At 33.2% G+C, this 22,520-nt stretch overlaps 2 protein-coding genes across 2 annotated transcripts; one reads left to right on the top strand and one right to left on the bottom strand.

The window, feature by feature from the left end:
- Positions 1–7,364: 7,364 nt before the first annotated feature.
- Positions 7,365–14,827, top strand: LOC129801254 (leukotriene A-4 hydrolase). Its single transcript, XM_055846138.1, has 4 exons — positions 7,365–7,685; positions 7,752–8,346; positions 8,538–9,091; positions 14,125–14,827. The coding sequence occupies exons 1-4, from the start codon at positions 7,643–7,645 to the stop codon at positions 14,766–14,768; spliced, it is 1,836 nt and encodes a 611-aa protein (XP_055702113.1). The 5' UTR covers positions 7,365–7,642; the 3' UTR covers positions 14,769–14,827.
- On the bottom strand, positions 14,794–21,029 carry LOC129801265 (uncharacterized). The gene is made up of 2 exons (XM_055846151.1): positions 20,684–21,029; positions 14,794–14,992 (listed from the first exon to the last, which is right to left on the bottom strand). The coding sequence occupies exons 1-2, from the start codon at positions 21,026–21,028 to the stop codon at positions 14,828–14,830; spliced, it is 510 nt and encodes a 169-aa protein (XP_055702126.1). The 5' UTR covers position 21,029; the 3' UTR covers positions 14,794–14,827.
- Between the last annotated feature and the right edge of the window lie 1,491 nt (positions 21,030–22,520).

Raw genomic sequence — 22,520 nt, 5'->3', positions numbered from 1 at the left:
TATCACAATTACAGTATTTTAAAATAGAGTCAATATATAAGTGAGATCGTATACAATGGAAAAAGTTCTGATTTTCATTATTAGTAATTTTGAAAAAATGTAAAATTGCATTAATATCAAAATTTTTGGAAATGAAAGGTATAATGGCATAAAGAAAATTTTCCGTGTAAGTAAATGCAGCAAAGTGCAAAGGTGTATTACCGTCTTCATCTTTTTCGTAGATTTTTTCAAACAGAAGATTTGAATATCCTTTGGATGAGTTTTTGCTCTTCAAGAAATTGAAAATTGACTGATAAACCCTCTTAGAATAAATAAGAGGCAAAAAATAGTTACTGCTCTGTGCGACATTGTGTAGAAAATAAGTGCTTGATTTAAATTTAACTTCAAAATCGAGAACATTTTGGCACATTTGATCAACGAAAGATTCAAGCACCTTATCAAAGTTTGCAATTTCCTCGCCTTTGATGTTAAGAATACAGCAAATCCACAAATCATTTTTGAGTGATTTCACAGTCCAGTTTTCATTAAATTTTGATAAATATCTTTTGGATTCAGAGACAAATTCATCAGCGCTGTATTTCTTAGAAAAATACTTAAAATAAGGTTCAATCGTTTCAGGAAATTCAAAATCCGTTTTATAAAAGTTTGTTAATGATTTACCTCCAAAATAAGGACTTCTTGTTAGTTGCCAAACATTATCTTTCGAAAGTCCCTCCAAAAAGAATTCAAACAGTTCTTTGTTTTTGCTTATCCAAAAGTAGTAGAAAATTGAATTGCCATCTGGAGTCAAAAACTCATACTTAAATTGCTGCAATACAGTTAAAGACTTTTTGAAGAACAATCTTAAACAGAAATTATTCTTACATTCTGAACAAAATAAATTTTCGTTCAAATATTTACTTATATATTTCAGATCACCATTATCTTCATCATGATAAATCTCATATTCGATCGTCATTAGAATATCATGAACTATTCTTTTTTCTAAAGCCAGACTCCAGAATGTACTCAAAAATGTTTCACATAAATCCCCTTGGAGTTTAAAATTAGAAACAAAAAAAGCAAACTCTATTATGGCTTTTCTAGACATCCATAATTCTTCTAAATCTCTCTTTAAGTCTGAACAAGTGTAAATTTTCGTGTCATTTGAAGGAAGAAGAATACGGGAATTAGAATCTTTTGCTTTTTCTTGAATGCACCTTAGTGTCTCTTGAATAATCCCGTTAATTTGAACACCATTCGCTATTAAAGCTCCATAAATTGCATTAGTATATCTCTTCCAATTAATCTTAACGATTTTAACTGAAAATTGAATCCACGTCCTTCTGAAATATTCCAAAACCTTTAAACGGAAATCTTTATTTCTAATATCTGTGTAAAATTGCAACAATAAGTCCAAATTTGACCAATAAGAGTCCATTTCACCAATTTCTTCTCTATTGATTGAATAGAATTCAATAAAGTCTTCTGAAACTTTCTGCAAATTCAAAAAATCTTCATCATTTTGCGGAAAAATGCTTTTAAGTAGTTCAAATACTTTCGAAACGTCAGACTCAAAATATTCATAACAAAAAAATACGAAATATTGTGAAAATACGAAGAATTTTTCACAATTTCCAAGATCTTCCGTTTTTCTAATCAGAGTTTCATTTGTTTTGATTCTTATAATTAACAGTTCATACACAGAATGAAGTATTGGAAAATTACTATACTTAGTATTTTTGAATTCTCTACAAATGTACTCCATCGCAATTTTGTTGCCTTTCTCAATTTTAATTGCCAAATACTGAGATGCTAAATATTCAGCTAAAGTTCGATGAACGAAATAAAATCTTCCGAAATCATCGCGACTTACTAATCCTTTTCCGAGGACTTCCGAAAAATTAGAATCATGATCAATAATTTCGGGAAACCAAAGATCAATTTTTAGTTGCATAGCAGCTATGGATAAGTTCAATTTTCGAACTCTTTCTATTTCTTCCTTCTTTTTTAAAACAGCATTGTTTTTCGGACCAATTTCTTTCTGTTCGTAGAATTGTTCGAAATTGAGGATAAACGTTCTCTCATAAATCCAAAAATTAGTAACATTCATGTAAGTCATTCTCAAATCATCAAGGTTCTTTTGGGAGTTGCTGAAATCTTTGATCATAATATCAATTAACAATTTTAACAGCAGAGGGCTTTTTAAAAGATGCTCCATGTTTTCTTGAAAGTAAAGTTCATTGAAGAATGTCAAAAAATCTGACTTCAATTTGATTTTTGAGTTGTTCTCAAAAGAAATGTTAGAATATTCTTTAATAAATTGATCAGTTTGCTCTTTTCATATTCAAGAATTGTAATTTCCTCAAAAGTTTTCAGTTTCTTTGAAATATCTTTCTGATGTTTGCGTCCAGAAACAACAATGTTAATTTTAAACAAAGAGAGTTTTTGAATCAAATTCAAGATAGAATTTTCGTAATTTGGCATAATTTCGTCGAGAGCGTCAAAAACTAGAATAATCTTTGGTTTTTCGAGAGCCAAATAGTCGTTAAAAAGTAGACGATCTAGCATCTTATCTTTCCCAAAAGACAACAAATTTTCAATTAAAAAAGTCTTGCATTCATCGTTACTCAATTCAACAGCTGCAGGACCAGTATCTAAGAAAAATAATTGAAAAAGTTTTCCAAGTTCGAAGAATTCAATCCAGAATTCTGGATTCTTTTTCTTAAAATCATTCACGATTTTTTGCAATGTGGATGATTTTCCTAGTCCAGGATTACCTTTTACTACACAAAGAGGATGCTCATTAAGGAGGTATTTTTCCTCAAATCTTCTCTCAGTTTTGCATGAATAAAATTGCCTTTCAATATAAGTAAGAGGAACTATATGTTGCGGCAATTCCCTTCCAAATTCCACTTTTTCGTTATTAATAATCCTAATGAAAATTTTAGTCAAGAGCTGTCCGGAAATAATGTTTTTAATTTCTTTTATTTTTATCCATGCGTTTTGGATTTTAATTTGCTGTTCAAAAAAGGTAGAAATAGTTTCGTGCGTGAGCTCATCAAGTGAAAATGAATCAATAAAACATGTCAGTTGGTCAAGATAAATAGGAATGCCTTCTTCATCCGCAAAAATGACAATTTCTTTCTTGTAAAATTCAATAGATTTTTTGTTTTCTGGATTCAATTTGGAAAGAGGTACTAAAAGTACATTTTCATTTTTTCTCTTGATTGATTGAAACACTTTGAGTGCAAAAACTTTCCCATACTCTTCAGATTTGCAAACATTTTGATATCTCTCTGACAAAATCTCCAAGCTTGTTAAAGCATTTTCTCTGAATTTAATGGCAAAAGGAAGTTCTTTGAAAAATTCAACTGTTATACTTTTCAGTTCACTTTCTAAGACAGTTTTTTGTAAGATTGTATTAAAATCTATGTCTAAAAACATATTTTCATTTTTACGTTTTTCCATGTTAGAAAGATCATCTAAAATATTGTCTCTGAGGAATGCGTATACATTCTCGTCGTTTATATTATAAAGTTGACCAACAAGTTTGTTATTTATTTCAGCCATTTTTGTCGAATCCGGTGGATTTGTAATGATGAAGAGGTGATTCCTGATATAGCTAAAACTCTGTTCAAATTCTTCAGTGCAATTTAATTTGAGTTCTTGCAGGATTCTTCTACATTCAGATTTAAATGCGTTACTTAATATTTGGAATATTACGCCTTCATCTATAACCTCACAGTAAGTATCTTTAATCCAACTCCTCGTTACTATCTCCATTTCCATGTGTAGTGGTGAGTCCATAATTCCAAAAAAGTAGTTTTTACTTTCGGGTTTACTTGTTTTAAAATTATGTATTGTTCTAATGAAATTCTGCAAATTTTGTTCATGCAACTTTACGACTTTGAGATTCGAGTGCGAGGACAATCCGAAAAGACCTTTCGCAATTCTCCACTCTGTGTTAGCCGTGTTAGCTATGCTTCGAACCTCATTTTCGAACATTTTATTCTTTGAAACTTCGCTACCTTCGTAATCGGTAGATGCAGAATACTCTTTCAATAGTTGGTGCTTTTTTAGATTAAAGTATATCAGGAATTCTATTTCGAGTAACAGTTTCTTGTCAACTACAGATTCAATGTATTCACTTTTTGTCGTATTCATTTCAAACGTTGCTTGAAAGACAATTTTAACACAAATTTTCACTTGTATTCATAATTTGGTAAGAGTCTTATTCAATGGGTAACTTGTACACCGTACCTTATATTTAACTTTGAGAACTTTTTCATTTGTTTCTAAAAGTCACAGGTAAGTAATATCTTATCAAAATACCTATTGATAAAGTTATTTTCTGATAATAATTCACACTTCTTTGTAGGACGGACGTCATGCGATGTTCACACTGCTTTTAACACTGCGACTAATTGACGGAAAGCGCGAGCGCGATGATGAGCCATCACTGGCATGAAAGTTCGCGGTTTTAAGTCTCCTCTCTATTTATAAATTTAATTTCACACCTATTGTAATTAGTCGATAATATGATTGAATAAATTAATGATAAATTTTTATATTATAAGAGGATTAATTGTTCTATGTGATATAAAAACATAAAATAAATGCAGTGACAAGGTGAAAATTTAAATCAATCTTGGCACAAATCACTAATAAATTTTCATTTTCCTTTAGGGGAAAATTTAAGGATTTTCTGGATTATTGTTAGATGAGAATATCAACCTAGTAACCAAGCAAGTAAGATATTTTTTGTTATAATTGAATAATCGATGCGGTATTCAGACAAAATTCAATTCAATTCTGTTCAATTTTTATTTCAATTAACTGCACTACTGCGCTTGTCGAGCTACTTTATAACCAGTCTCTTCAGGTAAACGGCAGAATCCACTGGTTCACAGTCCGTATAAGCCAAGTAACAAAAGAATACCAATTTAAAAAAAATTAAAAAGAGCGGGAAAAAAATATACTGAAATAATAATAATAATATTTTATTGCCTTCTCCATTTTTTGCGTTTGCCGGCAAAAAACCCCGGATCACTAATTACATCGAGAAAATTTGCATACCCGCAGGAGCTTTCTTTTGAATAAATCGGCCGTCGAACGAATTTCAGGCGGAGTAAAAGTAGTTCAAGCAAAAAGATTCAACTGTTTAATAGAAATGCATCAACAAAGAGTACTCTTCGGCTAGAGTTCTTCAATACAGTAGAGTCTCGCTATAGTCCATATTTGGTTCAAAATTTGACACTTGGGTCGTACTATAGTCCATATCATTTTTTAAAATTATCAACGACTTTTAGTATTGAAATTGTTCGACGGCTTCCACTTTCTTTGCGATTGTGGTACTTGTGCTCGCTCTCATCATTAAGGATCACAATTATCACAACTACTTAATTAAGTTTGCCAAAAATATTAAAATAATTATGATAACATTGCATGTCGCGTACTAAAAAACATAACCTAAGTGATTTGAAATCAACGGTCGATAAATTGTGGACTATAGAGCGATGGCTTATAGCGAGACTCTACTGTAAATGGTTAGAATATTCAAAAAAATAATCTTAATAAAAGAAATTAAAGTTTTATTCTGAGAAACTAGCAAAATGTTTTCAAATTTTCCGCGTCGCACATTAGTATATATTCAGGCATATTTCAAAAATGATTTCATAAATTGACTCCCAATGGTAGGCAAACTTGCATAATTGTATGTGTATAATTCCGTCAGGTGCATAACCGCGAAGGACTTAATGCCGGGACTGAGTGGTACAGTCTACATAGCGCTTACAATTTATAAACTATAAAAATTACGGCAATATTAACACTCATCATGCCGAAAATTGTAGAGGAGATCAGCAGCTGGACTCCGTGAAGAAGTTCGTATCACTTCCGACAAATTAGGAAGGAAAGCAGGAGACAGGTTAGTAGGCAGTTAAAAGTGGTAAAACAGCAACAAGACTCATTCTAGAACACGCAAAATAACTTAGACATCATTTTTGTGTGCGAAGCGTGAAAGACTTCCCCTGAACAATAAAAACAAAATTAAATTTGCAAGTTGAATTCTACTATTTAAATTAAAATAGTTGAAGTGAAAGTACGAGTAATAAATTAAAAAATGAATCAATTAAATTGATTGAATTGCAGAATTTGCAAAATTTGATCCATGATAACGACTCAAGTTCAGTAAAGGCAATAAATTTAGTAAATTGTTATAATAGTAATAAAATGAAGACACAATATGATGAAAAATCTAGTTGAGTATTGCTACGATTATGGCGTGTAACAGAATTAATACGATTAACGTAGGGGGAAGTGGGGCACCTTTGAAATTGGGATTTTTCTCCTATGTTTAACCCTTTTACGACGAGACACTTTTTATGGACCGAAAATCAACAATAAAAATGAAATTGGTGAACATAATAAATGATAAGTCTTACATTTAGTCTTAGAAAATTCAACAGAGTCTGATTCGGTTCATTTTTTACCTCTACGAGCGGTACGGACAAAAATAGCCTAATACTTTTAGTAATTTTTCTGATAATACCAATGAATAATAATTTTTAGTCTAATGAAAAATATTATGTATGAGTATAATGTAGTTTTTATTCCCAAAAGAGTTTTGCTTAAAAAAATTGAAAGTATAAGAGATAATTAAAATCATTTTTCTATATGAGAATTTAAGAATTCGTCATTTTTAAACAATTAGCTGGAGACTTGAAAAAATATCCTAGATTCGTTCAACCTTGTACTTCGCAATTACGTACAAACATATGAAAAAATTATCTTTAGGTAATCAGGAAAAATTATTTTCTTTATGGGACACCGGTGTTCCAATCGTCCTTAAAGGGTTAAGTGGAACTAAGCCATATCACAATGTAATTTAGCTTCTCTATCCGTGTGAGGCTCAATTATATAACGATAAGGCTGTTTTCATTTAATAATAGGTGAAAAATCCCAATTTCAAAGGTGCCCCACTTTCAAAGGTGTCCCACTTACCCCTATGATCAATATTTCAATTATCATAGCAAAAGTCGGCAAAAGTTTCAAATTTCAACAATCGTTGAACTCATTATTTTCTTCTTCTTTTATTTAAAATTCTGATTTAGCTGAGGGAATCTTGTTAAAAAACTAAAAGTGCATTATTTGAATTAAAATTAATTTTTCTAAAGATTTTTTATGGTATTTTGCGTAATTATGTAATATATTTTGAAACATTTTTCAAGATTATATTTTGTTGGTAAAAGTTTTTTAAAATTCACATCTAAACTTTCTCAATGTTCTCAATTATTTTTTAATTAGAATTCTAGAATCCACTTGTGTTATTATAAGAATCACTATGAATCCAACAACAAATAGTCTTACCTGCATAAAGTTTCGCCCGTTCGCCAATTTTCGCCGAGGAGAAGTTTCATCAGGGAGAAATACCGGGAGTGCTCGAACGTGGCATTTATCGCATTTATCTCTTGTAAAGACAGTTTCAAGTGTTTTCATTTACAATATCTGATAATTTAATACCTTAGCTACCCAGAAATATCAAGAGTCTTTCAACTCTTTGGGAATAGAACGAGAAATTCGGGTATTCTTTCGCATACTTTGCCCCTCCCGAGATTTTTGTTTTGATTAAGGGGAAGTGCTTCGTGCAGGCCAGTGCAAAATGAGACTCAGCGCAGTGGATCCCAGTTCGTATGCAAATGCCGGTAGGAAAAAATAATGTTTTAATTGGCGATTTTCTGTATAATAAATGAGTTTTTTCGTGATTGCAGATGAAGTTGTTACTACCCATGTCCACTTGGATTGGAGAGTGGACTTTGCGAGGAGTGTCATTGCAGGGAGTGCTGAGATTTCTCTCAAAATTGTGGCATCGCAAATTGATCAGATTCTCCTGGATGTGAGTGATCTCAAGATTGATTCAGTGAAGGTAGTGCAGGCTGAAGGATCTTTCCCTTTGACTTTCAATGTCTCGGATTTGGTCGAGAACATTGGATCAAAGCTGACAATTTATCTTCCGACGATGACTACTGGGCAGATCAATTTGCTGATTGACTACGAGACATCTCCCAAGGCCAGTGGATTGCTGTGGCTGTCCAAGGAGCAAACGTCCGGGAAGAATCATCCTTTCCTCTTCAGTCAATGCCAATCGATACATGCACGATCCCTCATGCCTTGCCAGGATACTCCAGCTGTTAAGTTCACCTACAGTGCTACCGTGCACCATCCAGAAGCCCTCGTGGCACTTATGAGTGCAATTGAAACTGATAAGAAGAGGGGCGTCACGTGTTTTGAGCAGACAGTGCCAATTCCAAGTTATCTGCTGGCAATTGTTGTGGGAGATCTTGTCAGCGAAGATCTATCCCCAATGTAAGTGTAAGCTCTAAGCAAATCTTCAATAATGTACACATTTTTGCCACTTAAGCCAAGTTTCAAGTCAATTAGAATGGGTTAGAAGTCAATTGCAAATTCCCAACGTAAATCAATAATTCAAAGCCAAGCTCACATAAAAATGCTATCAAAGTCAAAGTAGGCATTGAAAAATTGTTCTCTATTCGCAGTACGAGAGTCTGGGCCGAAAGGGAAATTGTTCACGAGGCTGCCCAGGAATTCTCCGAGACGAGTACTTTTCTCGAGAAAGCCATCGAAATATGTGGTCCTTACGTATGGAAACGCTACGATGTCCTCGTGATGCCGCCAAGCTTCCCATTTGGTGGAATGGAAAATCCCTGTTTGACCTTCGTGACTCCTACCGTGATTGCGGGCGATAAGTCTTTGGTGAGCGTGGTGGCCCATGAAATATCGCATTCTTGGACAGGTAATTTGGTGACCAACAAAACCTACGAGCATTTCTGGCTCAATGAAGGTTTTACGGTGTTTGTGGAGGATAAAATCCTTGGGGAGATGTACGGAAAGAACTTCAGGGATTTCCATTCTTTCCTGGGTTTGGGTGAACTCAAGGACTGTATGAATGTTCAGCTGAAGGATAAGCCAGATCTGCAGAAATTGGTGATTGACTTGACAAATTTGTCCCCTGATGATGCTTTCTCGACTGTTCCTTACATGAAGGGATCCACTTTCCTGCGCTATCTGGAGAATCTCTTTGGAGGACCAAGTAAGTTTTTTTTTAAAATAAATTTAGCTTTTCCGTTTAGGAAAATTTTGAAATTATTTGGATTTAAATTAGCAAAACGCATGTTATAAAAATTCTTTACTTACTAATCTCTAAAGAAAGTAGGGAGAAAGGGACAAAAATAGCAATTTTCTTCTTTGCGTAGAAATTTGTAAGAAAAAAAGTTTGAATCAGACAGATAAATAGGGTAAGTGTGCCAAATTTCGGCATAGTTGCATGCAAGCGTCAAAGTCTCAAGTTTGAAATGTGATATTTTAAATACAAATTGATTTTTTAAAATTCTTTCTTTTAAAAGAGTGTTGCTTGGAACCTTGTAAAGAGGTTACCGTCTTTATTTACTCTAAAATCATTTTAAATCCATTTTAAAATGAATAAAAATATAGACATATCTTTGGTGCCCTATTTCGGCCACCTTCATTCTCATAGTTCCTTGCCCTTCGGGAATTCTTTCAATATCATTTTCACGTCATCTTGTTTGTCGAAGCTACATTTTTTGTTATTCTTTTGCGTTGTATAATCTCTAGAGTACGTAACATCTAAAAGTTCATGGAAATTCGAGGAACAAAAAAGGTGGCCGAAATTGCAAGCTGGCCGGAATTTGGCACACTTACCCTATTGCAATGAGAGAAATTCGAAAATGTTAAAATAACATTCCGGAAATGTTTATTTTACTCTGCAGTATTGATCCGAAATCGGTGTAAATATTATGCTTTTTAGGTGTATTAGGGGTTAAAGTTACTCTTTTCCACGTTAATTTTACCCTTAAAAAGGTGTAAAATTAACATTAAAAAATGTTGATATATTTTTACACCTAAAAAATGTTAAAGTTACGAGGAAAAAAAGTTAATCGCACCCCCTGTTTTTCTCAGTGAATGAATAGGACGGAATTTAACTGTAATGGTTTGCCTAATATTCCTTTTAAATCAGACCATTACATCCGATTTGACTAATTCTATCCCTATTTACTCTGCTCCGGTTTTCTCTTCAAAAATTTTGTCAAAATGGGGTATATTGAAGATAAAAATTTGAATGCTTTCACGTGTGTCTACACATTGGAAATAATTTTCTTCGAAAATTGAATTTTTGATAGAATTTTGACCTTTTTCCACTTAGCAGAGCAAACATTTCCTTAGAAAAAAACTATTTTTACAATAGTTTCTCCCAATGTGTAGACACAGGCTTCAAATTACGTCAAAAATTATCATAATGTGCGAAAGCCATAAGAAAATGTTGATTAAGATATTTCAAAATGTTTTGGCAAAACAAAATAGATTAAAAATGTTTGAAGCAAAATTTTGAAAAAAAAAAATCTTAAATGGGTTTAATTAAAGGCCTCTAGAAGGATATATCTGCAGTGATGTAGGTATAAACTTCGCACATTATGTAGAAAATTTCGCGCAAATTAGTGATTAAATTTGAAATGAATTTTATCAAAATCCTCGTCACATTTTCTGATTGTTTTGAGTTTCGGATTATTTTCCACGAAAATTAGTCCATTCGACGCTGGAAAGTGTGAGTGAAATGTTTGGTGAAATTCCTTTAGTCTTTAGTTGATTTTCCTGGAATTTTGGTAAAAATAAATAATATAGATAAAAATAGTTTTTCTGTATGTATTTTTTCAGTGGAATTAAATATCGGTTTAGTGGAAATATTTTTTTTTTATAAAAATACCTTTAGACTTTTCTGAGGGTTAAAATTATTGGTTACGGTAACTTCGGATGGTTTTAGTTTGCACTGAGATTTCTTCGATAGCTTTAGGTAGCTCTATTGTCTTACACTGAGAAAAAAACGGGGGTGCGATTAACTTTTTTTCCTCGTAACTTTAACCCTTTTCAGGTGTAAAAATATATCAACATTTTTTAATGTTAATTTTACACCTTTTAAGGGTAAAATTAACATGAAAAAAGGATAACTTTAACCCCCAATACACCTAAAAAGCATAATATTTACACAGATTTCGGATCAATACTGCAAGGTAAAATAAACATTTCCGGAATGTTATTTCAACTTTTTCGGATTTCTCTCAGTGTAATACGTTAAGCTAGTCAATAGATGATACCGTAGAGTCAATTTCCCTCTATCCATCTGTATTGGAATTTTGGGGAATGGGGTCTCATAATACTAGAGAACTCCTCAGTGATACACGGATGGTGTAATTTTCGGAAATTTCAATAACACTGAGAAAAAAATGGGGGTGCGATTAACTTTTTTTTTCTCATAAATTTAACACTTTTTAGATGTAAAAATATATCAACATTTTTTAATTTTAATTTTACACCGTTTTAAGGGTAAAATTAACATGGAAAAAGGTAACTTTAACTTCTAATACACCTAAAAAGCATAATATTTACATCGATTTCGGATCCATACTGCAGGGTAAAATAAACACTTCCGGAATGTTATTTTGACTTCTTCGGATTTCTCTCAGTGAACAAACTTCCTAGGAAAACCTCCTTTAAAGCTGGGTTGGATTCCAATGGTGTCTATTAGGGCCTCTATACATTGGGAACAATTTTCGTCAAAAATTGCTTTTTGAAGGAAATCGTCTGCACTTCTCTAGGTGAAAACGTCAAAATTCTGTCAAAAATACAATTTTTGACGAAAATTGCTTCCAATGAGTAGATACCTTTAGAAGCAATTTTCGTCAAAAATTGTCATTTTTTAAATTCTGACGTTTCTGCCTACAAGAATAGAGGAAATTTTCTTTAAAAAGGCATTTTTTGAGTAAATTTCTACTAGTGTGTAGAGGCCATAACTCAATAAAATTTTCATTTTACACTTTTTAATTTTTCCGCAGTGTAAAGACAAATTTTTGCGAAATGTCACTTCTTGCGCGATATAGTAGCATTTTTCTTTAAGATTTCTATCCAAAAAATTTCTATCACAAGAATTATTTTGACAATAAATAGTCCCAAAGTGTAATAATTCAATTATTTTGAAGAAAAGTTTTTGATGTAGATTTCTGTCAAATATGTACGAATTTTTCTCTCAAAATTTCTGTGGAATGTATAAGCGATTTTCATCAAGATAATTTTTGAACTTAAATTTTGAAATCACTTATATTGACGGCTCCATCCATAGAGGGAAGTGGGGCACCTTTGAATTGGGGCACCTTTGAAATTGGACTTTTTTCTCCTATTTTTTAAATGGAATTGAGCCTTTTTGAGCTAAATTATATCATAAGGTCCAGTTTCATTTAAAAATAGGAGAAAAAGGTTCAATTTCAAAGCTACCCCAATTCAAAGGTGCCCCACTTTCCCCTACTATTCTAAATTGACTTAGAATTATATTACTCCGAGAGACATGTTGTTCCTGAGACCGATAACTTGTTGGTCATCCGGCGTTCGGGTAACGAGATATTTAATTTATTCGAAAAAGATTTACGCAGGCAGCATAGCAAATCGACAACTTCAAATGGTTGTCCTGAAAAGTTTTCATTCTGATATAGAATAGTATCAAATGGAACCGTCGATATATATTGGGAGCAATAGCGAAAAATTGTTGTTTTAACAGAATTTTGATGGTTCCACCTACAGCACACTGCTAGAAATTTCCTTTGGTTATATGGACCCAAGTGAGTCCGATAGCCTAAACTAAAAATAGTTGAAGAAAAATGTAATTTTCTTCAAAAATAATTTTTGACGGAAAAAAACTTCTAATGAGCAAAGGTTTAGGGTAAGTGTGCCAAATTTCGGCATAGTTGCATATAAGCATTGAAGTCCTAAGTTTGAAATGCAATATTTTTAATTCATATTGATATTTTTTGTTACTTCCTTTTTGGGAAGGTTGTGTGGAACCTTGAAAACTAGTTTATCATCTTTGTTTTCTTTAAATCACTTCCTAAAATATTGAAAAATTAATAAAAATATGGACATTGCTTTGGGTAGTATTCCGGCCACTTTGAGTGAAATACCGGCCACCTTTTTTCTGACCACCTTTTGTGTGTGTGCATTAATTCATTACAAACTCTATTGATTTAGATAGAGTGACTATCCAAGAACACCAATTGGGAACTAGAATTCAAATCAGGAAAGAGGAAAAAGGCCAATTTTAACAAATTCGACGGGATGTCGTATTTTCCGTCCGCCATTTTGAGTAAAAATTTTGCATGGCCTTCCGCGAAGCAAGAAAATAATAACAAAATGTATTTTCATGTCTGTCGAACTATTTTTCTCATGTAATTGAATAGCTAACGTTACTAAAAATCCATTCCCGACAGCAATTCGGATAAAAATTGCCCAGAAATAAATCATCAAAAATCACTCAATTTGCGTATGATGTATAATACCATGGTAAGGAATGGGTTAAATTGAACTGAGCCATATCGCCATATCATAATGTAATGAAGCTTCTCAATTTGTTTGGTCAGCTAAATTATATCACTATAAGGCTGATTTTTTTTTAAATAGGTGAAAAATCCCAATTTTAAAGGTGCCCCACTTCCCTCAATAATTAGCCAGGTGTATAACTAGATAGTGAAGTGTTATGTTTTATTTTAGAATTAAATCACTATAAATTCACAGTAAACACCTCCCATTGAATTATTTTTCTATGTGACTCAAACATCTTTTTCACAAATTATACGCAAAGAAAAAATTAATTTGTTGAATAATTCTGTCCAGGTTTCCCTTATAGCTAAATTTCTTCAGATGTCTAAACATAACTTAAGAGGAAAAGTATCATGCACACGAGTTTGACCATTTTTTTTTTGAGTTTACCGGATCACAACCGATTTAAACTAATATTTGAACTAAAGCTAGAGCCGTAAAATTAATCATATTTATCACAAAAGCTCATTAAGAAGTCTTCTTTAATGCAGACTCAGAATTAAAATTAGTCACTTTGAATATAACATGACATTCTTATTTATCCAAAACGGTTAAGAAATGTGCAGATTTTTAGTTTCTATCTTTGCATAGCTTAAAATTATTATTTTTTTTAATCACATAAACATTCTTTGCCAAGACCGTATTTGTGACTAGTTGGTAATTTTATGATATAATTTAATTTTTCAGCTGTTTTCGACTCATTTTTGCGTTTTTACTTGAACAAGTACAAATTTCAATCGGTCGTGAGTGATGACTTTAAGAAAACAGTCTATGAGTATTTCCATGAGAATAAGTACAGCGAAATTTTATCTCAAATAGACTGGGATAAGTGGCTCTACAGCACTGGAATGCCACCGATAATCCCAGAGTATGACACGAGTTTAATTGATGTGGCTAAGAAGCATGTTGAGTTGTGGAAGAATTCCGAGGATATTCATGAGATTGAAAATTCATCGCTACTCAAGTCACCTATGACGAGCCTCCAGATTGTGGAGATGCTTTCGAAATTGCTGGATGAAGAAGTAAAGTTCAGCCATGAGAAATTGGATGTTTTTGAGAAGGCCTACAAATTGGGAGAGACGAAAAATTCAGAAATTAGATTCAGATATTTGAGATTGTGCATCTTGGCGAGGAATTTTAAGGCATTGGATGATATCTTTGCATTTGCCAATAGCAATTTCCGGATGAAATTTGTGCGTCCGATTTACAAGGAACTTTCTCAGTGGCCGGAGGTACGTGAGAGGGCTGTTGAGAATTTCCATCGGTACAAGGATCAAATGATGCGAATGTGTGCTGTTCAAGTGGCTAATGACATGGGCATATCTATTTAGGATGTTTCAACATAAAACATTTCTCAAGACAATAAAATCATTTATTCTCAAGAACAGTATCAAATGAGGACAGATTTTCTGGGACGGGGAGTTGTTATTGTTGTCACTGAACAGGTTGCATCGTCATCATTCTCTCCAATAACTGCCTCCTTCTCCCGACTGAGTCGAATGAATAGAATGGAAGCACTCGTGGCAAGACACACTGATCCAATCATCGCCAGAACCTGACAATATTATCAAGATTTTGCGGTAAGTAAAAGCTCATTTAAATATTATTCATTTACACCTTTGTATGATTGTTTGAATTTTGCAAAATATCTTGTGATAATATTGTAAAAAATATGAAAAGCGTCTCAGCTTTGCGGAATGCCCGAACTCATGAAATAGAGCCCTCCTTGAATTATTATTTTTTTAAAAATATTTTTGGGTAACCTGTCAACAGAAAAATAAATTAAAATTTAAGCCAAACCCGACCGATTAATATCAATGAAGTCAGGGTGGAAATATCAAGACCTTTTCCAAATATCAATATTTAAACAAATCGGTTGAAAAATGTCCTCCAGAAGTCCTGAGTATCCTTTGATTTTTTAAAAATTTAAAATGTCAATTTTTCTGTAATAGCAGGCTATGGGCGCAACTTTCACTTGGCCTGGGCTATATCGGCTATACCCAAAAATAAAGAAAATCGGTTATGCTATTTTTGGAAGGGGAGACTGGGGCAGTAGTAAACATGGGGTAGTTGTAAACTTGTTTTTTTTTTTAAAGAAAGCAAAGAAGCGCCGAGCAAATTTACAAGCGCTTGGGTGAACGTTCGAAACTTTGAAATGCGTTTTCTCCACTTTTCAGTTCCATTTTACACGATTTTCTTCAGTTTTTCTTAATGTGCACTAAAAGTGCTATAACGAGACGCTCCACTCATTAGTTCGTCATTTTGTAATTAATAGTAATTATTTAGAGATTTGTAATATGAGACACTAAACATTTCGTGAGGCTTGGTCGTTTTTTTCTCCTCAAAAACAAAAATAAATAAATAAATAAATAAAAATATATCGCGAAAAATAGCTAAATTTTTGTTTCCTAATTTAGGCTTCCCCCTTAACTACATTTAACTTTTCTGTCAGATGCTTTTAAAATGTATAGGTGTTTAAGGGGGGAGTGTCAATTACAAGGTCAAAAGTGGTATCTATTTTTTATTATTTAAATAAGTCTTAATAAGTTTAATAAATGTAGAAATATATAAATAAATAAATAAAGTTTCATAAAATTAATAAGTTTAAATTATTCTAAGAATATAACATAAATATTTCATATTAGAAGTATTTTCGAAGATACAGAGTTGAAAGCAAACGCAAATGAGCACCGAGCAGATTTGCATACGCTCGAGTACACATGCAAAACTTTGAGGCGTGTTTTCTCCACTTCTCATTTTCAAAATTTTGTCGAATTTGCGGGAAAGATAAAAGAAATAGGTGTGATTAGAAGGAATCACACCTAAAAACTTATGGAGCGAATGAAATGAATAAAGGCTTATTCTCTTCGGCATTAAATTGTCTTCTAGTTAAACTAAAAGAATTGTTGAAAACCTATTTTTCCATTTTTTACAGCATGTTAAAGTCAAAATTTTGTCCAAAAAATGCCTCTTGAAAAAAAACCTTGAAAAAAAGTTTCGATTTCACGATTTTCTTAGGATTTTCTTAATTTAACTATGAAATAGACTATTGAAAATTGAATTTCTTTTAAGATTCTTTTTCTCAGACAATTACGAGCTGCAGATTTCCCGCAAATAAGGGAGTACTGTGACGAGGCGCTCCGGTTGACTACGCATTAGTCCGCCATTTTGTAATATTTTTTATCGAAAAAATTTAAATAAGTACTCTAGTATAAAATAGACATGTACCAAAAATTTCAGTAATCTCGGTCGTTTCCTGCCCTTCCTAAACAAAAATTGCGAAAAACAGCTATGTTTTGGCCTTCTAAATTGACACTCCCCCCTTAAGTTCAAACTAAATACTACACCTTGAAAGTCCTTTTGCATCAATTTCCATTTACTTGTTCACAACAGATTTAAACCGATTTATATTTCGCTCAAAAAATCACTCAAAGTAGCTTACGAGTAATAAAACTGATTTTCGGATGAAAATTACTTATCGGTTTGTAACCGAGTTATAACCGATTACAACTAGTTTAGTCTTGCCAGTTCAGTTGCACATGGATGAAAATGTAGCTAATAAAATTCTCTATCAAACCCACTAAACAGATTTTTGGGGACAGTCCTAGGTTTGGATATATTTTTGATTAAAGTTGCTAAAAAGTTCGATTTTTCCATGTTTTCTGACATTTATGAGACTTCAGCGCCCCTGGTTGTTAGTTGTACGAATTTCATCTGTTCAGAGGATTTATCGGACATGTAAAGAAGAACAAATGTTCCCATATTAAGAAATAAATCGGTTCAGCAGAATCGGAGATATAGGCTAGGCACCCATGTATCAAAAAACAGCAAAAAACGGTATTGCCTAGATTCCAGGCGCAAAAACCAAATGAAATCAAAATGATAAGTATTTTCGTAAATCATTTGACCCTAGAAATAGAAAAAATAGCATGAGAACCCAGGGACAACAAAAAGTTTAAAATTGTTGCACAGTGTTATAATAGGACGTTATTAAAGAATAAATGAGAGGCCATAAACGAGAGTACAGGAAGTGCAAATGAAACTTGTGACCTATGATAAACTAAGAAATGCTTATGTAAGATGTGATCATTTTTCAGGTATCCTCAGGGTGGTGTACTTCGATATGTACATCTAGAAATACGTATCATTTCGATTAAATTACAAGATCAAATACAGTATTAGGTGTGATTCCTTCTAATCACACGTATTTTTCAAATTAATCTCCTTTTTGTACCATCTCTTATAGAAATATTTTTCATCAATAGTCATTTCCATATGAAATTCTTCAAATTGTTACTATCTTGAAAATTACAAGCACCTCCGAGAGGTTTTTGGAATTTTTTCAAGAAAACAAGAAATTTGACGTTTTGAAATCTTGAAATATTGGTTCCAGTTCCAGAATTGCAAATCTTGATATCCACACGGTTTGTGTTTTGGATTTCAAGATTCCAAGACATTTGACAGATTTGACATCTTGATCATGATTTTTTGATTTCAGAATACCAAAATCTTAACATTTTCTTGATCTTGGTCTTGGTCTCAGAATTGAGGCCAATATGACGTTTTTTCCTTAGTCTACGTTTTCTGATAAGTGTTCAAATTTCGTATTCCAAATGGTACAGAGCAGGGTGTCAATAAGTCCTGACACGAATTCTTAAAATGTTACTAGGTGTTCCTTTCACCTTATAATAATTTGATGATACTGAGGATGTGATCTATAAATGGTAGAACATTTTTTTAGATTAAATCTTAAGTGCATACATATCCACGAAGATAGTACATATAATAATAATAATAATAATAATAATAATAATAATAATGTATTTATTCACAATAATAGGATCATCCCTTTTACAATTGTGAAAGAAAAAAAAACATAATAATAAAAAAACTAAAATAAAAAAGGATAAAAATGAAAATAAGGAGAAATAAAGAGAGAAAAGAAGAGAAAAAAAAGAAAAGATTTTCCACATCCCAAGCTTCTCAGGCCTCTATTTGAAAAAATTGGCGAATGGCTGCAGCAGAAGTGCGCTTATCATTCGGTATGCTATTGTAAGCAGTAACGCCTTTAACAAACAAAGTTTTATAAAGGCAGTCACTGCCCACTCTAGGCACCAAGAGTCCCCGAACCCTGGCTGAACCCCCCCTAACCAGAAGACTCGATAGGTACTCAGGACATCCGGAAATCAATAGGTGAAACAGGAATAGAACAGCTCTCATCTTCAAAAGGGATCTTAGATCACAACCAATGAAAACGTTTCTATATGGAGTGATGTGATCCCGGCGACTTATGCCGCAAATATACCTGACACAATCATTAAAGGAGACCGTCAGACGACGAATTGTGTCACTATCCGCCGCAAAAAATAGCTCTGCTCCATAATTAAAAAAAGGAAGAAGAAGCGCTCGCGCGAGGATCAAACGAGTGTCATAGGGCGTAATGTCCCGGAAGCGTCTAAGGGTATACAGGGAATAATTGACCTTTCGGCAAATAGAAGTGGCTTGATCAGACCAAGAGAGAGTTGTATTGAAGATTATACCTATGTTTTTGACCTGATCAGAAAAAGGGATAGTTTCACCGTAAAGGTGCAATGGACAGGAATCAATGGTAACTCCTTTTTTAGAAATCACAATAGCTTGTGACTTTTTAGGATTCAGAATTAATCCGTTTGATAACGCCCAGCGCTCAATTTTAGAAAGATTACCGTTCATTAGGTGAAAAGCTTGAGGAGGATCAGAAGGATCACCCTCAACATAGATTTGAAGGTCATCAGCATAAAGATGAAAGGAGCAATTTTTCAATACTGAGGGTAAATCATTAATGAAGAGAGAAAAAAGCAATGGGCCTAGAATTGAACCTTGTCCAATGCCCTTATTTAAAAGAGAAGGGGGCGAAATATTCTCACAATACTTCACGATTAGTGACCTTCCAGTGAAGTAGGATTGTATAAGAGCAACTGCTGAGGATGAAAATTTAAAAAGGGAACATAATTTATAACATAGGAGATTGTGAGGAAGGCTATCAAAGGCCTTAGTAAAGTCCAGCAGGACAAGAATTACGAAGCGACCTCGATCCATTGAAGACGCAATGTCATGGTTGACTCTCAGGAGAGCCGTCGTAGTGCTGTGACCCTTTCGAAAGCCTGACTGAAAGTCACAGAGGAGCCTGTTGTCCTCTAAATATTGTGATATCTGCTCGTGAAGAAGAAACTCAAAGGCCTTTGATAGAACAGGAAGAAGGCTAATAGGCCTAAAATCAGAGGGAGATTTAGGATTAGAAATTTTGGGAATTGGAACTACAAGAGCCCGTTTCCAAGAATCAGGATAATTTGAAGTTGTGATTATATGATTGAAGATATCAGTGAGCACTGGAAGTATTACCGGGAGAAGAATTTTGATGAATTGAAGAGAGACGCCATCACACCCCATAGCATTCGACTTGACACGTGAGATAGCTAAAACTACGTTATCCTGCGAAACACAGTTGAAGCTAAAACCCTCCCAGGGCGCGGGGGGCAAAGAAGGAGAAATCAACAGATCAGACGTATAGGAAGAAAAGAATACACACAACTCTTGAGCTGAGATTGAATTGCTTTCACTTGATGACACAGACGGTCGCAGACCAAGCTTTTTAATATTGCACCAAAGAGTTCTTGATGGAAGCTTAGGATCCAAGCACTTGTCAAAATGACGTTTTTTACGAGATTTAATAAGATTACGAGTCTCATTACGAAGCTTCTTGAATGAAAGTTCATCAGCTGAACGGCCAGATCGTTTCCATTTTTTATATGCAACGTCTCTGCGCTTTATAGACGACACTATGCTATCATCGATCCAGGGAGTCGATAGGGGAGGGACGAGTGAGCGCCTCTTTGGCACAACTCTCTCAAACAAATCATTAACTAAAGTAGAGAAGCCCTCCATATAAAAAAAACTTTGAGGCCTTTAGTTTTGTCCTCACTCTGAGGAACTAAACTTAGTGCAACAATTTTTGAAATAGTCCCTTTGGAAATATTCCATTTTTTGAAACAGTCTACAATGAAAATTTATTGGAGAAATCCTATCATCATCATCATCATAATGATGAAATGGACTATTTAAAAAAAAAACCTATTATTTTAGGAATATTAAATACTTTTTAAATATTGTGATAAATTTTTTTTAAATATTATATGTTAAAGAAAACTAAAAAACAAGACCACAAGATATTTCTCCCTTTAATAAACTCCTACAAGCTTGCACTTACACTGGGCAAATATTCAGATGGAACACGAATATCATCCGATGTTATTGTCACAATTGACACACTCAGCAATGTGATGCAGAACATCATTGTGAACACCGTGTCCAATATGTTGAAACATCTCACGGCACATTTAACAATTCCCGTGGCAAAGGTCAGGTAGAGCAGGAGGCAACCCAAACTAACACTTGCTGCTGTTATGGGGAAAATAAGCCCGGGGATTGCAGAATAAAATTGATGAATAGCACCACCAGCAACTATTAAAATAATTCCAATCAATTTGAGAATGCCTTCTGGAGAAATAATATATCGTGACTTTGAGAATTTTTTCTCTCCAACGATAGACATGTCGCTGCCTTAACTGAATTCTCTGCTAAAATTCAATATATGGCAAAGTGCTTGTTTTGACCAAAAATAATTGCTCAGATAAAAAGTCATAGGGGTGATAAAATTTCCGATTTTTTTTCTAATGGAATTGATATTTATTTCCGTATTCACACAAACGCACTCATGCTGTGTTGTCAGAAATTCTTCATTAGCCCCCATTTACTCAGAAAATTAACTCCTCTTTCATTTCATGGAAAGTATGAGGAAATTCTAGCCATTATTTGCACGAAGATACAGTTTTTTCTTTCTTTTTTTTAAAGTCATTTTTACTTGAAATTTCCAAACATCTAGTTGTATTCATCATTTAACAAGCTTTTAATGGTTTTACATAAGAAATTTCTCGTGTAATATTAATCACAGAATATGAAACTTTAATTTTGTATCGTTTCACTCAGGAGAAATTTTTAACAAGAGTGTATTTACCTGTTTTACATGGAGCTTTATCAATAAAACACTGTGATTTTTCAGTATCGTGTAATAACAATAAATAAAGATAAGAGGGGGTCTTGAACTCAAAACATCAATAGGTTCAATTCATAGAAGTATCAGGAGGATAGAGAAATTTTACTAAGCACCCGCAGGTGCCTTTTATTCGTGCTAAATTGATCTCATCCATCTCTAATAAAATGGATAAGATCACATGAAATACTGTATCTTGTTCAAGTCTAAAAAGTTGGGTAAACATTATTTAATCGTGTGTGTAAAAAGTATTTTTGCGTAGCCAATATGACGGGACGAAGCATTGAACTTGTAAGTTCAAGTACTCTGGACAATTTTTTTTCACTCTGACACGTCTTTTCTATGCATAACACTTTGCAATCTAATTGATTGGATTCATAGATTATTATCATTATTAACCATTTTTTCTCATAAAAGAAAAACAAAATTACTGAGACATTCTGAAAGATCTTTCAAATGAACTGTATTTGACCAAATCGTTTTTGAAATACACGATTTATTGTTAATTGATCTTTAACTGATTTAATATTTAAAATCCGATATTATATGAAGAACATCGCTGAAAACAAATTAGGAGAGTTTAAAAAATCACGAATTTTAATATATAAAATAACAAAGATTTTAACTATTAGATGGAAGTAGGTTTTTCACATTTACGCTTAAAATTCTCTCTTTAGAAGAAGCTTCGAAGAAATTTTGATAGTCTCTATATACAGAGGCAAATGAATGCCAAATATTGACATAACACAGCGATGGATGTGTGGAAATGAGTTAACCCATTCCTTACCATGGTATTATACATCACACGCAAATTGAGTGGTTTTAAATGATTTATTTCTGGGCAATTGATATTCGAATTTCTGTCGGGAATGGATTTTTAGTTACTTAGTCCTTCAACTATTTGGAAAAAATAGCCCGACAGAGATGGGAATACATTTTGTTGTTTTTTTCTCGCTTCGCGCGAAGTCATGCTAAAATTTTGCTCAAAATGGCG

Source organism: Phlebotomus papatasi, chromosome 2 (genome assembly GCF_024763615.1).
Source record: "Phlebotomus papatasi isolate M1 chromosome 2, Ppap_2.1, whole genome shotgun sequence".
Taxonomy (NCBI): Eukaryota; Metazoa; Arthropoda; class Insecta; order Diptera; family Psychodidae; genus Phlebotomus; species Phlebotomus papatasi.
The sequence above is the reverse complement of the archived record's forward strand: the minus strand, read 5'-3'. Positions and strand labels throughout refer to the sequence as shown.

Excerpts from the sequence above, each read along its gene's own strand:
- LOC129801265 (XM_055846151.1), bottom strand. The coding sequence starts at position 21,028 with ATGTCTATCGTTGGAGAGAAAAAATTCTCAAAGTCACGATATATTATT. Across the intron at positions 14,993-20,683 it reads CATCTGAATATTTGCCCAGT|GTTCTGGCGATGATTGGATC; the intron begins GTAAGTGCAAGC and ends TAATATTGTCAG.
- LOC129801254 (XM_055846138.1), top strand. The coding sequence starts at position 7,643 with ATGAGACTCAGCGCAGTGGATCCCAGTTCGTATGCAAATGCCG. Across the intron at positions 7,686-7,751 it reads CAGTTCGTATGCAAATGCCG|ATGAAGTTGTTACTACCCAT; the intron begins GTAGGAAAAAAT and ends TCGTGATTGCAG. Across the intron at positions 9,092-14,124 it reads GAATCTCTTTGGAGGACCAA|CTGTTTTCGACTCATTTTTG; the intron begins GTAAGTTTTTTT and ends TTAATTTTTCAG.